At 40.1% G+C, this 16462-nt stretch overlaps 1 protein-coding gene across 14 annotated transcripts in view; it reads right to left on the minus strand.

Moving 5' to 3' along the window:
* baz2ba (bromodomain adjacent to zinc finger domain, 2Ba) overlaps positions 1–16462 on the minus strand; it is a 353869-nt gene that overhangs the window by 178088 nt on the left and 159319 nt on the right. For all 14 annotated transcript variants that reach the window (XM_072579429.1, XM_072579427.1, XM_072579426.1 and 11 more), the window contains one exon: positions 3741–3884. In XM_072579429.1, coding sequence (XP_072435530.1) covers positions 3741–3882 — 142 coding nt within the window. In that variant the 5' untranslated portion in view covers positions 3883–3884. The remainder of the gene's footprint in view (positions 1–3740; positions 3885–16462) is intronic.

Genomic DNA, 16462 nt, shown 5'->3' on the forward strand with positions numbered 1-16462 from the left:
ATGAGACCTAGCTTTAGGTTCACTTATAATAGAAAACATCTTCACCCGATCATTTCCACATCTACCCATTCAGGACCCCTCAGTATCACACAAGTCTTATGATGCAGAAAGAGGCCATTCAGCCTTTTATGCTTGCAACAGCTGTTCAAAGCGTAAATCTCCAGATTTCCCTATTCTCCTGGATACAACTTTTCTCCAAATAATCGTCCAATGCAGTCATATCTTTCAATGAACTCAGCTCTTTCTCTTATAAATTCCTGCAGATACAAAGCTAACCTGCCTAACCTCTGCAACTGAGTCAATCCATTCATTCCATCTCTTGATATGGTGCACCTTTATTGAATTGCCTCCAATGTATCCTTCATCAAATAAGATGACCAATGCTGTCAACAGTACTCAAGCTGCAATCTTACCAGAGTCCTGTTTAACTGAAGCAAAAAGCCCCCCTACTGTTTAGATATTTTCAAAATCAACCCATTCAGAGATGTCATTGCACAGCTATATGACAGATGGGACTTGAATTCAGGCTATAAAAATAGTAGGGACCATAAGAAATAGCAACAGGAGTAGCCAGTCAGCCTCATGGTCCTACTCCAACATTCATTAGGATCATGGCTGATCCAATGGCCCTCACAGTCCATCTTCCTGCTATTTCCCGGTGATCATCGATTCCATGATAGATCAAGAACCTGGGCATATTTAGGGCTGACATAGACAAGGACTCTGTCCTGACAGCTCCCTGTAGCAAGCACCTCCAGACACTTTCAACTCTCAGAGAATAAATTCCTCCTCCTCTCAGTCTTAAACTGGCATTCTTTATTCTGAGACTATGTCCTCTGGTCCTACCACTGGAACACTGTTGTTTTTCCACAACAACCCTTTAAACAACTGAACAGTGGCTATAGACTTCTGTTTTTAGGTATTTTAACCAACCTGCTCATGTCATGACACACTTCCATGGCAGGTGGGGCTTCAATCCCAATTTCTTGACCCAAAGGCAGGTATACTACCACTCTGCCATAAGTGCCCTTCCTAATTTTGCATTCAATTCTGCTTGTAATAAATAAAATTCTATTAACTTCCACAACTACTTTTTGCACCTCCATACAAACATTTTGCAATTCACGAACTTATCTGTTGATTGTGATTTTCCTGAAATCCTCTCCCTTTCTATTTCCTAATTTATTATTCTTTCTGGTATGTTACCTATATCTTGAAGCTAGATGAAAAATACTGGTTTAATTCATCTGCCATTTTCTTATTTTCCATTATTAATCCCTTTATCTCACTTGGCATAGGACCAACATTCACTTTGTTAACTCTGAATATTTACAGAAATTCTTATTGTCTGTAAGACACCCAGCTGCCTCTCCATCTCAGAGCTCTGAAATCTTTCACCATTTAGGTAACATGCGTCTTTTTTATTTTTCCAGATAAATTGGACAGTTTCACACTTTTCCACATTATACTCCATTTGACACACCTTTTCTCATTCACTTAACCTATCTACCTATTTGCATTCTCCACATGTCTTCACAGCCTACTTTCCCACATATCTTTGCGTCATCAGAAAATCAGACAAGCATAAATTGCAAATAGGTGAGCCTCCAGCACTAATCCTGGTGGGACACCACCCATCACGCTTTAACAGCCTGAAAAATAACATTTATACCTACTATCTGCTATGAGATAGTGAGGACTGCAGATGCTGGAGAAGTCAGAGTCAATAAAGAGTGGCACTGGTAAAAGCACAGCGGGTCAGGCAGCATCTGAGGAGCAAACAACTTGACATTTGAGACATAACTCTTCATCAGGACTGGGCAGTCCTGAAGGGTTATGTCCAAAACATCAACTCTCTTGCTCCTCAGATGCTGTGCTTTTTCCAGTGCCACATGATATCGACTTTACCTACCATCTCCTTCCCATTAATCAGCCAATCTTCAATCCATGTCAATATGGTATCTCTTACACCATGAGTTGTTATTTTCTGAAATGATCTTTGATGTGACAACTTAATAAATGTTTTCTGGAAACTTAAGTACAGTACATTCACCAGATTATCTTTATCCACAGCATGTTACCTCCTCAAAAAACTCCCATCAAATGGTGAAACATGATTTCCCTTTCACAAAACCATGTTGACTTTTCCAGATTACCCTGCCCTATTATAAAATATGGAATAATAAGTTCAACATTGTCCCTGTGACATATATTAAGATAACTGCCTTGTAATCTCCTCACTTATTAAGGATTTATATGTATTGTCTTATAATCTAAAATGGGACCATTCTCGGATCAAAGTCGTTTTTGAAAATTGAAAACAATGCATCAATTGTCTCACTAACCCTTTCTTTTAAGGCCCTAGGAAGAAATCCCAGGAACATGTTGCCTGCAATTCCAACAAATAACGCAATACTACTTCTCTGATGATTGTGGTTTTCCTGAATTCTTTCCTCTTTTTATTTCCTAATTCATCTTTCAGTCTTGGGTGTTAATTATATCCTCTATAATGAAGACAGATGAAAATACTGTTTTAATTCATCTGCCATTTTGTTACTCTCAATTATTAGTTCCCCAGAACACTTGGTATCAGACCAATACTCATGAACTCTTTAAATATTTACAAAAACGGTTTTTAGAATTCTTACTCTAATCTTTCCTCTTCATTAAATTTTGGTCATCTTTGCTCTTTTTCATATTCTGTCTAATGTTCTGACCTATCTTTGTACAATAATATGCTTTTTCTTTTACTTTAATAGTATCTTTAATATTTCTAGTTACCCATGGATAATGGGTCTGTCCCTTGGAATTTTTTTCTTTGTCATGAGAATGCATCTATTCTGTATTTGCTGCAATACACCCTTTTATTGTCTACAACAGCATTTCTATTGTTCTACCCTTTAATTTGATTTGCTAATTCACTTCAGTTAAATACCAATTCAAAACATGCAAAAAGCTGAAAAAGAGTGGGGAAAAAGTCGGTTGCAACTGGATTCCCCAGTATGTCAGGTACTGATATGGAGTGAATTGCAGTGTACAGGTAGTTTTCTCTGATGTGGTGGTTGCGTTCTTGTGCAAACCCGCATTATAAAGAAATTGCATTTAAAACAGCGTTTAAAGTGTTGGCGATGTAGTCACGTTACCGTCAATACATGTTTTAAAAGTTGGAGTTTTAAAAGCAGTGTCCCCAATTCATCAAACTCAGTGAATTCACGTTAATGAAATTGTGCGTTATAGCAGAATGACCTGTGTATGTCTTCCAGCGCTTCAAACAATGGAGAAATGCTGTCTCAACCAAAGGAACAGTAACTTTCCCCTTCCCCATTCTCTGACTGTGGCAGGTATCTCCTAGGCACATCATGCCTTTTGGAGGCTGCCAATGCAGCAAACCACGTGGATCAGAATATCACGTCCATGATGGAACAGGGTCCCAAGTACGGTAATGAACTAGGAAACACAAAAAAAGAGAAAATCCCATTGGCAGGACTCTGAAGGTAGATATGTTTCCAAATGAGAGTCAATGAAATGAATGTCTGAGGAGATATATATAATTGCAGGTTATTTGGTTCACCCAGCTTACTCCACATGTAATTGGCACTTTCAAAATAAAGACACCTGTAAAAAAAAAGATACCTTATGCAAGTCACTTAATGTCCCTAAACAACAGGTTTAACTTAATCTACATTTCACCAACTAGCTTAATAGGATGGCCCATTCAAGAAACAGACTACTGTCCTTACCGCAGGTCGACAGTGTGGAGCCAAATCCTGCAGCTCCCGTTGAAAGGCTACCCTTTGTAGCAGCTGATGCGGTAGCAGTGGAGGATGCTGAAGATGTAGAAGGGGCAGAGGAATTGGATGCCAGCCACTCCCCAGACTCCATATCTGAAAAAGGAATCAGATATTATAAAAATAAAAGCAACAAAGAGTGCAGAACTCCAACTCAATTACTACCGATTTCTACTATTGTTTTCAAAAACTACATGTCAATTAACTTCAGGAAAATGTGAGTATGAAATTTTTTTTTCGTATAATTTTATATGACTAATGGAGGGTTTTGACCTTTCTTATTGAAGGACAAAGTGAGTTCTGATGATATAAAATTTCTCTCTCGGATGGGCGGGGTCCTTCCCTCCAAATAAATTTGGACTTACTATTCAACTTTCCAGCATTTTAAGGTTTGCTGTGTACAGGATTTGAACTCAAACAGGATGGTTTTCACAATAAATCACTTTTGATTTCAAATGCTGAATTACTACTGACTTGAATGTCACCATATATTTTAGCCATTTTACACTCCTGACAAAATATTTGCAGCAACCTTCAGGTAACAGCAACCCCTTATATCCATTCATGCTTTCATCTACATAAGGCAACTCTAGATAAAACTGGATCCCTGTGACTGACTGACACTTTGTGCACATCAACCAACCATTCTATTTTTTGTAGTCAGTCCTGTACTTGACCTGCTCTTCCCATATCCTGAGCTATCTGCATCTAGAACTCTCCAGTATATGGGATATTTATCTTTGCACATGAGCATTACTCACCTGCACACTGCACTGCCTACCTCACATTTAGCTCCAATATTCGCAGAGATTCACCGAATCCAGCAGCGAACACTAATATTCCCTCCACTCATATTCAAAATTTTGAGCCTCTATAATAAAGTGCCACTGAAATGTTTAGCCAGTAGACTGTCACTCTGACCAGAAAAGCAACTTATTTCAAATGACATGAAAATTTGGCATGGAGGATGGGATCACTGATTTCCTCAGCTGAAGAAATTTGGATTAAATACATTTCTTGCTAACTGAGGAACTGAACTGTTGAGATAAAGGCTCAAACCCAGTCAAAATATGCTGAGTTGAACTCATGGGTGATTCGACTGAGAAAGCTATATCTGAAGAAATTATTGGGGCAGAGCTACTGTGACCAACAACATTTTGATGTTTGATGTATGGCTAGAAGCTGTTTCGTACGGCAAACAATGATGTCGAAGTCCCGGATAATCCAGTTGCCATTTAGGTAGTGTGGGAAAGGAAAAGGGTGATCTTTTGACTGGAGCAAGCCTAAAAGTGCACAAGGTGGTCAAGAATTTACTCGGTCCAGAGTGAAAATACACACCATTGTCTGACATCTTGATCAAGCTTGCTCAGCACTACAACCCAAAGCCTTTGGAGACTGCAGTAAACTATTATCTCACACTCACTCCACAACCAAGAGTCCCTGGCTCCGCTGCCAGGCCAGGCCACCACCGGGCTACAAGTCCTACTTCAGCTGCAGATATTGCTTTCCCAGTGCCACCACCTTGAACAGTCTGCTGCCATCGGCGCTACCATCCTTGATCGCTGGAGTAGCTTTGCGGAAGCTGCCATCGGCCCAGAACAGCAGGAGAACTGCCTCACTGCCACTGCCACTGCCACTGCCACTGCCACAGGCCCTGAATGGTTGGATAATGTCCTCACAGCCACCAGCCTCTTAATCGTCAGAAGAAGTCACATCCGCCACTTCACACGTGGCCCACTCTCACTGCCATGCCAGTGATGCCGACCAATCCACCACAGAAGAAAAAAAGACCAAAAGGAAAGGAAAACAAAGCAAAAGACAAAGAGCAGAAGCAAAAGTAAAACAAAGGAGGAAAGCAGATAGAAACAAATGGGCCCTGGGCAAGATCCCACACGCAACCCTGTTGCTAAAATAACTCAGAGGGACTGCAAATTGGCAAGAATGTATGAATGTATTTCAAATGGGTGGCTAACACAAATAGTGGATGAAAAAGTCAGACCATTTCTTTTTACACAAAGTAGTAAGTTATAAGTCAATAAAGGGCTATGTCATGTGGAGAGTTCTAATGCCTGCAAAGTACAGATCACAGTTCCACAAGAGCTGCGTGACTGACACTTAGGAATTAGCTTAATAGAATTCTGTAAGAAGCTACCTTTTGATGGCCAAGATTAGATAAGGAGATAGAAGACACAGTGAAAACAATGTAAAGTATGTTCAGCTCACATACATGCAAACAATGAGGAGTAGGCCATTTTGCTTCACAGACCTGCTCTACACCACTCAATAAGATCACATGTGATCTGATTGTAACCTTAAACCCACATTCCTGCCTATCCCTGGTAAACAAGAACCTATTTGCTCTGCCTTTAAAATATTCATGGACTCCGCTTCCATCACTTTTTCAGAAATTGGGTTCCAAAACCTCATTTGAAAACAGTTATTATCAGTGCCTTTGTAAACATGTCAACAGTAGCTGCACTTCAGAAAAGCAATAGCTTTTCATTGTAATACAGGATTTGGAGATGCTGGTGTTGGACTGGGGTGTACAATGTTAAAAATCACACAACACCAGGTTATAGTCCAACAGGTTTAATTGGAAGCACACTAGATTTCGGAGCACTGCTCCTTCATCAGGTGGTTGTGACCAACCACCCGATGAAGGAGTGCCACTCCGAAAGCTAGTGTGCTTCCAATTAAACCTGTTGGACTATAACCTGGTGTTGTGTGATTTTTAACATTGTAATACATAGCCTTTTAAAGTGAGTTGAGGGGTTTCACACCTAACAAGACTTTAACTTTTTTGTATTGTTTGCTTGCTGCTTATTGGTTTCCAGAGGAAAGTGCATCCAGCAGCATACTTCAGTTTTATTCAGAAGGATTTTGCAAAATTCATTAAAAGGAACAGGTGTAACACACTAGAGGTCCACCACATCATCTTGTTTCCAATGGACCAGCAGTGTGAACAGTGCAACTTGCAAAGCAGGCTCCTGTTAAAAAAAATGTGAGATATAAATTAAAATCAATTTACTTTGATCCCAAACTTGGCAAACTTTGTGTTTATTTATTATAACACACCTCGCACTATTAATGGCAGAATGCCAGCTGAATTGTTCCTTCAAAGACAGTTCAGAACAAGCTTTTTAGTTACTCAAGTCACATTCACCAGTCAGTAGAAAAGAAACAATTCAGACAGAATCAAGTCAGGATAGGAATAAAGGGAGAGGAAAATTTTCTTCAGTTGAACCAAGTTAAAGTTAAGATTCATGATTGCATGTGGTTACCAGGAATAGCGGTGAATATTATGTCATACTCATGCACATTAAGTCAAGATGTTTGCATGGGGAAAGGTTAGCTTTGTACTTGTAAGTACAAGTTACCTTTACAAAATTCATAAAAATGAATGAAGTTGAGAAGAATCAAATATGCTTGTTGAAACAGACTATTTGGAAACTGTAGAGTAGCAGCAGTTACTTCAACATAAGTTGCCCTACAAACTAGGTCAGCCAGACATGACCAATGACTGGAAAGTTCAACTGAATGTCAAGGTCAAAATTGGCCTTTGTTGGATATAACATCTCCCCACTCAGCTAAACGATGAATCAAGATCATTTCCGAAATTCTCAAAGTGTTTGGAAAGGCATTATCTGCATGAAAATACAATACCAGTGGTGATGTTTGATTCATGAAAAGATGAACAATGAGAAATGCATTAAGATTGTATCAAAGTCAAATAAGGGAGGGAGGAGTGTAACAGAGCCCTCTTGTGACCATTTGTATATCTATGCAGAAAATGCAAAACTGGATTGCACTCATTCTGTTATCATTGGCCATATTGTCCACACTCTGATTTTGTCTGTAAAAATATGAAAGCCTGAAGCAAAGTGCAATATTTTCTTAAAATGGGACAAACATATTTCACATAATAATAACAAGAATTATCAATCCAAATGACACCATGCTCTCTCATATGACAATACCATGAGATCTGCAACTTTTCTTGCAACAATAAAGTTGTGATAAATTCTTTGAATGAGCACAAGAACTCCCAAACTATTTTATGGTGAGTGGAGTAGTTTGTTGAACAGATTAGAATTAAAAAGTGGAATCTTTTTATGGCCAGAATAGAATTCAGAAAGTAAAGCAGAAAAACGAGCAAAAATATGTTTTTGTACATTTTAGTGTTAAGGGAATTGAAAATCATAACTTCATAAACAGTGATTATACAGCTAACCGGAAATAGAAACATGGCTCATTAATTTACAATAGAACCCACTCAGAACATTTAATAAAAGGTGAAAGAACTGCGGGAGCTGTAAATCAGAGACAAAAATAGAAATTAATGGAAAAGCTCAGCAGGTTTGGCAGCATCTGTGGAGAGAAATCAGAGTTAACATTTTGAGTTCTGAGGAAGGGTCACTGGACTCAAAACCTTAACTGATTTCTCTCCACAGAGGTTACCAGATCTGCGAAGTGTTTCCAGCAATTTCAGAACATTCAAATATCATTTATTCCAGGGCTTCCCAAATTGGGGATTATGAGCCCAGATGAGATTTTGGGTGAGTGAGCTCCAACGTAGCAATGGCTACCATGCAATTGGACTTATTTTTGATGTTTGCAGGACTCTTTCAAATGTCTTCATTTCTATCTATTGTTGGGTGCGGCCCAATGGAGTACTCTTGGAGACCTAGCTGCTGTCACAAAAATGCAAGAAAAGTGGCTGCTTGCATTTTTTTTGTAGAAATCTTGTCTTTTCTATTCATTTCCATAACTCTAAACTCCTGTTCTGCCTCAGCAAACCTACAACTAAACAGCTCTCATACCTCAAAATTTTTCTGTGGGGTTACTTGAATTTTAGGGCATGAAATGGGTCACACTGACAAAGAAAATTGAGAAGCATATCATAGATGTATCATTTCAACCATACGGTGTACTTCAACCTAATTTTGAATTGCTTAACTTTGCCTGCACTACTCTCCAATGTAGTTAGTTGTATTCATCTTCTTCCACAGTTGCTTTCATAACCATAGCTGCAATCACTTCCTGAGCCAGCTATGTAAAATAATCTGAGCCATGCTGCTCTCATAACTATCACTCACCTAAGGTGCCACACTGATGTACATATATTCAGCAGCTCCCTTCTCCACAGCAAACTAACTATGGGTGTCTGGCAAAAGGAGAAGACTCAGTCAGCATTTATTACCCAACCCTAATTGCGCAGAGGGCAATTATGCATCAACCACATTGCCGTGGGTCTGGATTCACATATAGGCCAGATCAGGTAAGGACAGCAGATTTCTTCCTTAAACGACATTAGTAAACCAGATGGGGTTTTCTGACAATTGACAATGGTTTCATGGTCATCATTACATTCTTAATTCCAGATTTTCATTGAATTCAAACTCCACCATCTGCCGTGGTGGGGTTCACACCCAGGTCCCAGAACATTACCTGGGTCTCAGGATTAACAGTCCAGTGATAATATCACTAAGCTGTTGTCTCCCCTATTCATACTACTTTGCTTTTGTCGTCTATTCTTAAAGAGAACAGAGCAACTTTTTTTTTAAACACTCACTTTTCCCAAAGATTATAAAATAAAAAATGACATATTGTATAACACAAGCTTCTGAATTCAAGAGATATATTGTAGAATGGTTAAGAATATTAGTGCAGCTCATTAGTATGGTTTTATGTAAAAGTGCTTCAAAAGGTATGGCAACTAACTGTCATATTAATTGAAACTGACATTGAATGTTTCATGTTTACAGTTACTCAGCTGTTGGTTTATTCTGGGATATACTAGAATAGGAAAATAGGAAAACAAAAATCGGATCTTCAGAAAACAAAACTGGTTTGTCCTTCTCGAAAAGTCTACGACCAGAAAAGGAGGACAGCATTTATTGTTAAAAACACAATGGGTATTTTAATTGCAGAAAGGATTTTTGCATGAATACAAAGTCGGAAACAGTTCAGGTTTGTTTTTAAAGGCGCTCTCCTTGGCATTTGAAGAATTTTGCGTGTTTAATTTCAGGAATATTCACAAATATTCACGGGAATACTAGCGTCGAGGTTACATTACCAGACTAGTGATCCACACCCCTGGACTTATGATCCACAGCCATGAATGCAAACCCCACGGGATCTGTTAAGCCATGTAAAATCAGTCAGTTAAATAAATTGGGAGTAAAAACTCAGTAACATTATTAATGGTGACCAAGTAAAAGAAAATCTGGTTTATTAATACCCTTTTGGACAAGAAAATCAGCCATCTTTACTTCGGCTGGCCTATTATGAGATTCAAGACCCACAGCAACATGCTTGACTCACAATTTTCCTCTGTAAACCTTCCAGTACCAAACTGTAATGACAACTTGACTATCACCACATGGGCTACAGTGGTTCAAAGTAGCAGGTCACCATTTTCTTAGAAAATGAATAGGGATGGGAACAAATATTGGCTCTGACAGTGATATCAGCACACCATGAAGGAATAAAAACAAGATGAGCCAAAATAAATCGTGAAATATAGCTTTTTGCTGAGATACAAAACTCCAAAGTATACGACTCCAGCTTTTTAATTTTCAAAATTGTTTTATTTCACCTACTTTTCTAATCAATCTGTTCAGAGATGTTATCACACACATCTGGAGCAAGTGGAACTTGAACCTGTGCTTCCTGTCCAGCTGTAGGGGCATTGCGCCCCAAAGACAGGTTTGTCATGGTGACTTCAGCTAGTATAGGAATTGAATTTATATGACTAACCGAGCTGACCAACCACCTAAATTCTGAGCATCTTAGCTATGCATTATAATGTCAAACTTTGTAATGAATAAATAGAAAATAAATCTAATTGCAAAGAACAGCCTTTATTTTGAAAAGAAAGGCATCACTTAGTTCCAATAAATAGTGCCCTTCTAGTTCAGGAGATGCTCTTCAGACGCAAATTCCAGAATAAGGCCATTCTAACAGTTGTCTTCTTTCCTCCATTCCTTAAAAGCAGATGCAGTCAATCAGTCGGTAGTATCCTCACAGAAAGCATACTGATAATTTATTTATATTAATTCATGCAGTGCGGATGTCACTAGTTATGCCAGCATTTACTAACCTTCCCTAATTTCTCAGAAGGCAGTTAAGTGTCAACAATATTATTGTGGGTCTAGGCTCATATTGATCAAACCAGGTAAGGATGGTTGCATGATCACCATGAAGCTAGCTTTCTATTTCAGCTTTTTTTATTGAATTCAAAGTTCACTATGTACCTTGGTATGATTCAAACCCAAGTTCCTCCCAGACCACTAGCCTGGAGAGACAGGATGCCTACTTGCAAAGCACTTCAGAGAACATCTCTGGGACACCCGCACCAACCAACTCTTCAGCCCCGTGGCCAAGCACTTCAACACTCTCACTCCACCAAGGACAGGCAGGTCCTGGGCCTCCTCCATCGCAACTCCCAAACCAAACAATGCCTGGATGAAGAATGCTTAAATCTTCCACCTTGGGATCCTCTCACCTCACAGGATCAACGCAGATTTCACCAGTTTCCTCTCCCCTCACCTTATCCCAGTTCCAACCTTCCAACTCGGTACTGCCCTCATGACCTGTCCTACTTGCCCATCTTCCTTTCCATATATCTGCTCCATCCTCCTCTCCAACCCATCACCATTACCCCCACCTCCATCTACCGATCGCACTCCCAACTATCTTTCCCCCAGCCCCACCCACCTCCCATTTATCTCACACCCCTTTGGCTCACAACCTCGTTCCTGATAAAGGGCTTTTACCCAAAACATCGAATCTCCTGCTCTTTGAATGCTGCCTGATCTGCTGTACTTTTCCATCACGACACTCTCTACTCTAATCCCCAGCATCTGCAGTCCTCATTTTTGCCATTTTGAATGTCTAGTCCAGTGACATTTCCACTATACCACGATCCCTCCATATTCAGACAAAAGGATTTTAAGTAATTTCCGCTCGTGGAACTGAAATCTGCAAATAGCTACAGGATTATTAAATGACTATCCAATTCAAATGTTAATACATTAACTCAATATAATAGAAATAGAGTTCAAATCCTGTGAGAGTGGGCATGAGAGCACAATGCAGGTAAATGATTGCTACCAACTGTAAAAATTCAGAGATGCCTAATCCACCCGCTACCCACTGACTAATTTTAAGCTGAGGATGGTGAATCAGTTCCCTAATTTTCAACCTCCCTGATTGGCAGCAAAGATTTAAATACTTTTCCATGATTAAAATGAAACCAACTGTTTTCACCAGAAACAATAAGGAACCAATTAGAAGGTTCTCTCGAGTGAAAGAAAAAGCAATTTTATTATCTGCCAACCCAAAGAAAAATGATAAAGATGCAACATTAAGCATATGTCTCTGGGAAACTGTGCACTTGAACCTACATCAAACACACACACATGTACAAAGAAGTAGAAAGCCAAAAGGGGACGCCATCTGGTACAAACTGAAGATTAAAGAATACACAATTTAGAGTCATCTGGGCATTCATGAGGCATAAATGTTTAACTTGAGACAACGGTTTGTCAATCAATTTCTAGGACCATCAGCAGTACAGAAAATTTCAATTATCCTTTAAAGTTTTCAGCACCCATCTTTATTCCCATTCAGTATTGGGCATTTTTCTTTTTACTTAAATGAGAGCAAGAGGGACCGTGCGAGTGAGGATGAGCAAGAGAGAGTGAGAGTGAGAGAGAGGGGGATGAGAGAGAGAGAGAGAGAGAGAGAGAGAGAGAGAGAGAGAGAGAGAGAGAGAGAGAGAGAGAGAGAGAGAAAAGAGAGAAAAGAGAGAGAAAAGAAGAGAGAGAGAAAAGAAAAGAGAGAGAGAGAGAAAGACATCCAGCCTTTCAGTTCTGCACAGAAAATTACATTTCCTTTGTTCTGCTAAAGCAGCTCATTAAAATATAAGCTGGTTGTATAGTTTGTCTGTACGTGATATTTCATCTCAAATGCATGTACAATTCTCATAATAGTGCAACTTATGTAGGAGCTGAGTGTTGTGCATGCATTAAGTTTTGGAGCAAACCTTTTATTATGTTATTGTGCTGCCCATCACGGAATAGAAATTCTAGAGTGTGGGGTAAATAGAACAAATTTGAAGATTCTAAACTGGAAGCAACATTCTAGAAGATACATTACAGTGAGACCCGAAGAAACAGAGTACATGGACTAGGACACAAAATGACAGATTAGTCCATAACTAATGTAAATATAAATCAGAGCCTGGTATATCAAGGATTACCATGTATAATAGCATTTAGCAAAATTTAATGGGGGGGGGTGGAGAGAGAGAGAACCTGCACAGTTACTGCCCTTGCTGTATCGCTGGACATACGAGTGCATCTGGGAAAATTAACATAGTGAATTTCACAACTAATCTTGGAGGAACCGGTTTGGGCGAAGTTCACAACACAGAATCAGATATGTTAATTGTTGTTTTAAGTCTGTCCAAGAGAAAGGCTGTATTAGTTAGTATAGTGGGTTCTTTCTTGATTATATGTTTTGGAGATAAGTCTCTTGATTAAACAGAAAATATAAGCCATAGCTATTAATTTAACCTGGTGCAGTGTTTTGTAGAGGAATAAGACAGCGTTATTTTCTGGGTCTGTAGATTGTGAAGGATCAAAAATGGCCTTTGCAGTGAGATGTACTTCTTGTCAGATGTGGGAGTTTAAAGAGAGTTTAAGGGCTACTGCGAATTATATCTGCTATAAAATGCTGTTGGATGCGAATCTTATCAGATCGAGTGGATCAGTTGGAGAGAGAGACAGAAGCGATGAGGAATTTGAAACAGCAACAGTATGTGTTGGATGGCAGTTATAGCAAGGGGGGAAAAGTCTCAGATACAGTCACATAGATGGGTTAACTCCAGGAAGGGTAAGGGAGGTAGGCACCCAGAGCAGGAGTCTTTTGTGGATATACCCATTTCAAACAGGTATGCTGTTTTGAAAAATGTAGGGGGTGATGGATTCTCAGGGGAACGTAGCACGAACAGCCACGTTTCTGGTACTGAGACTGGCTCTAATGCAACAAGGGGTATGTCAGCTTCCAAGAGATCAATTGTGTTAGGGGGCTCTGCAATCCGAGGTACAGACAGACGTTTCTGTGGCCAGCAGAGAAAAAGCAGAATGGTGTGTTCTTTCCCTGGTGCCAGGATCAAGGATGTCTCAGAGAGGGTGCAGAATGTTCTCATGGGGGAGAGGGGACAGCAAGAGGTTATTGCCCACATTGGAACCAACAATATAAGAAAGGAAAAGGTTGAGATTCTGAAGGGTAATTACAGACAGTTAGGCAGAAATTTTAAAAGGAGGTCCTCCAGGGTAGTAATATCTGGCTTACTCCCAGTGCTACGAGCTAGTGAGGGCAGGAATTGGAGGATAGAGCAGATGAATACATGGCTGAGGAGCTGGTGTATGGGAGAAGAATTCACATTTTTGGACCGCTGGAATCTCTGTTGCTGTAGAAGTGACCTGTACAAGGACGGATTGCACCTAAATTGGAAGGGGACTAATATACTGGCAGGGAAATTTGCTAGAACTGCTTGGGAAGATTTAAACTAGTACGGTGGGGGTGGGTGGGACCCAGGGAGATAATGAGGAAAGAGATCAATCTGAAACTGGTACAGTTGAGAACAGAAGTGAATCAAATAGTCAGGGCAGGCAGGAACAACGTAGGACTAATAAATTAAACTGCATTTATTTCAATGCAAGGGCCCTAACAGGGAAGGCAGATGAAGTCACGAGCATGGTTTGGAACATGGGACTGGCATATCATAGCAATTACAGAAACATGGCTCAGGGATGGGCGGGACTGGCAGCTTAATGTTCCAGAATACAAATGCTACAGGAAGGATAGAAAGGGAGGCGAGAGAGGAGGGGGAGTGGTATTTTTGAGAAGGGATAGCATTACAGCTGTGCTGAGGGAGGATATTCCCGGAAATACAGCCAGGGAAGTGATTGGGTGGAACTGAGAAATAAAAAAGGGATGATCACCTTACTGGGATTGTATTATAGACCCCCTAATAGTCAGAGGAAAATTGAGAAACAAACTTGTAAGGAGATCTCAGCTATCTGTAAGAATAATAGGATGGTTATGGTAGGGAATTTTAATTTTCCAAACATCAACTGGGACTGCCATAGGGTTAAAGGTTTAGATGGAGAGGAATTTGTTAAGTTAATTGTTGCGTACAAGACAATTTTCTGATTCAGTATGTGGATGTACCTATCAGAGAAGGTGCAAAACTTGACCTACTCTTGGGAAATAAGGCAGGGCAGGTAACTGACGTGTCAGTGGGGGAACACTTTGGGGCCAGCGACCATAATCCTGTTAGTTTTAAAATAGTGATGGAAATGGATAGACCAGATCTAAAAGTTGAAGTTATAAATTGCAGCAAGGCCAACTTTGGCGGTATTAGACGAGAGCTTTCAAAAGCTGATTAGAGGCAGATGTTCGCAGGTAAAGGGACGGCTAGAAAATGGGAAGCCTTCAGAAATAACGAGAATACAGAGAAAGTATATTCCTGTCAGGGTGAAAGGGTGGTAGGTGTAGGGAATGCTGGATGACTAAAGAAATTGAGGGTTTGGTTAAGAAAAAGAAGGAAGCGTATGTCAGGTAAAGACAGGATAGATCGAGTGAATGCTTAGAAGAGTATAAAGGAAGTAGGAGTATACTTAAGAGGGAAATCAGGAGGGCAAAAAGGGGACATGAGATAGCTTTGGCAAATAGAATTAAGGAGAATCCAAAGGGTTTTCACAAATATACTAAGGACAAAAGGGAACTCGGGAGAGAATCGGGTCCCTCAAAGATCAGCAAGGCGGCTTTTGTGTGGAGCCACAGAAAATGGGGGAGGTACTAAATGAATATTTTGCATCAGTATTTACTGTGGAAAAGGATATGGAAGAAATAGAATGTAGGGAAACAGATGGTGACATCTTGCAAAATGTCCATATTACAGAGGAGGAAGTGCTGGATGTCCTGAAACAGATAAAGGTGGATAAATCCCCAGGAACTGATCAGGTGTACCAGAGAACTCTGTGGGAAGCTCGAGAAGTGATTGCTGGGCCTCTTGCTGAAATATTTGTATCATCGATAGTCACAGGTGAGGTGCCGGAAAAATGGAGGTTGGCAAACGTGGTGCCAGTGTTTAAGAAGGGCAGTAAAGACAAGCCAGGGAACTATAGACTGGTGATCCTGACCTCAGTGGTGGGCAAATTGTTGGAGGGAATCCTGAGGGACAGGATGTACATGTATTTGGAAAGACAAGGACTGATTAGGGATAGTCAACATGGCTTTGTGCGTGGTAAATCATGTCTCACAAACTTGATTGAGTTTTTTGAAGAAGTAACAAAGAAAATTGATGAGGGCAGAGCAGTAGATGTGATCTATATGGACTTCAGTAAGACGTTCGAAAGGTTCCCCATGGGAGACTGATTAGCAAGGTTAGATCTCATGGAATACAGGGAGAACTAGACATGTGGATACAGAATTGGCTCAAAGGTAGAAGACAGAGAGTGGTGGTGGAGGGCTGTTTTTCAGACTGGAGGCCTGTGACCAGTGGAGTGTCACAAGGATCGGTGCTGGGTGCTCTACTTTTTGTCATTTACATAAATGATTTGGATGTGAGCATAAGAGGTACAGTTAGTAAGTTTGCA

Source organism: Chiloscyllium punctatum, chromosome 10 (genome assembly GCF_047496795.1).
Source record: "Chiloscyllium punctatum isolate Juve2018m chromosome 10, sChiPun1.3, whole genome shotgun sequence".
Lineage (NCBI taxonomy): Eukaryota > Metazoa > Chordata > Chondrichthyes > Orectolobiformes > Hemiscylliidae > Chiloscyllium > Chiloscyllium punctatum.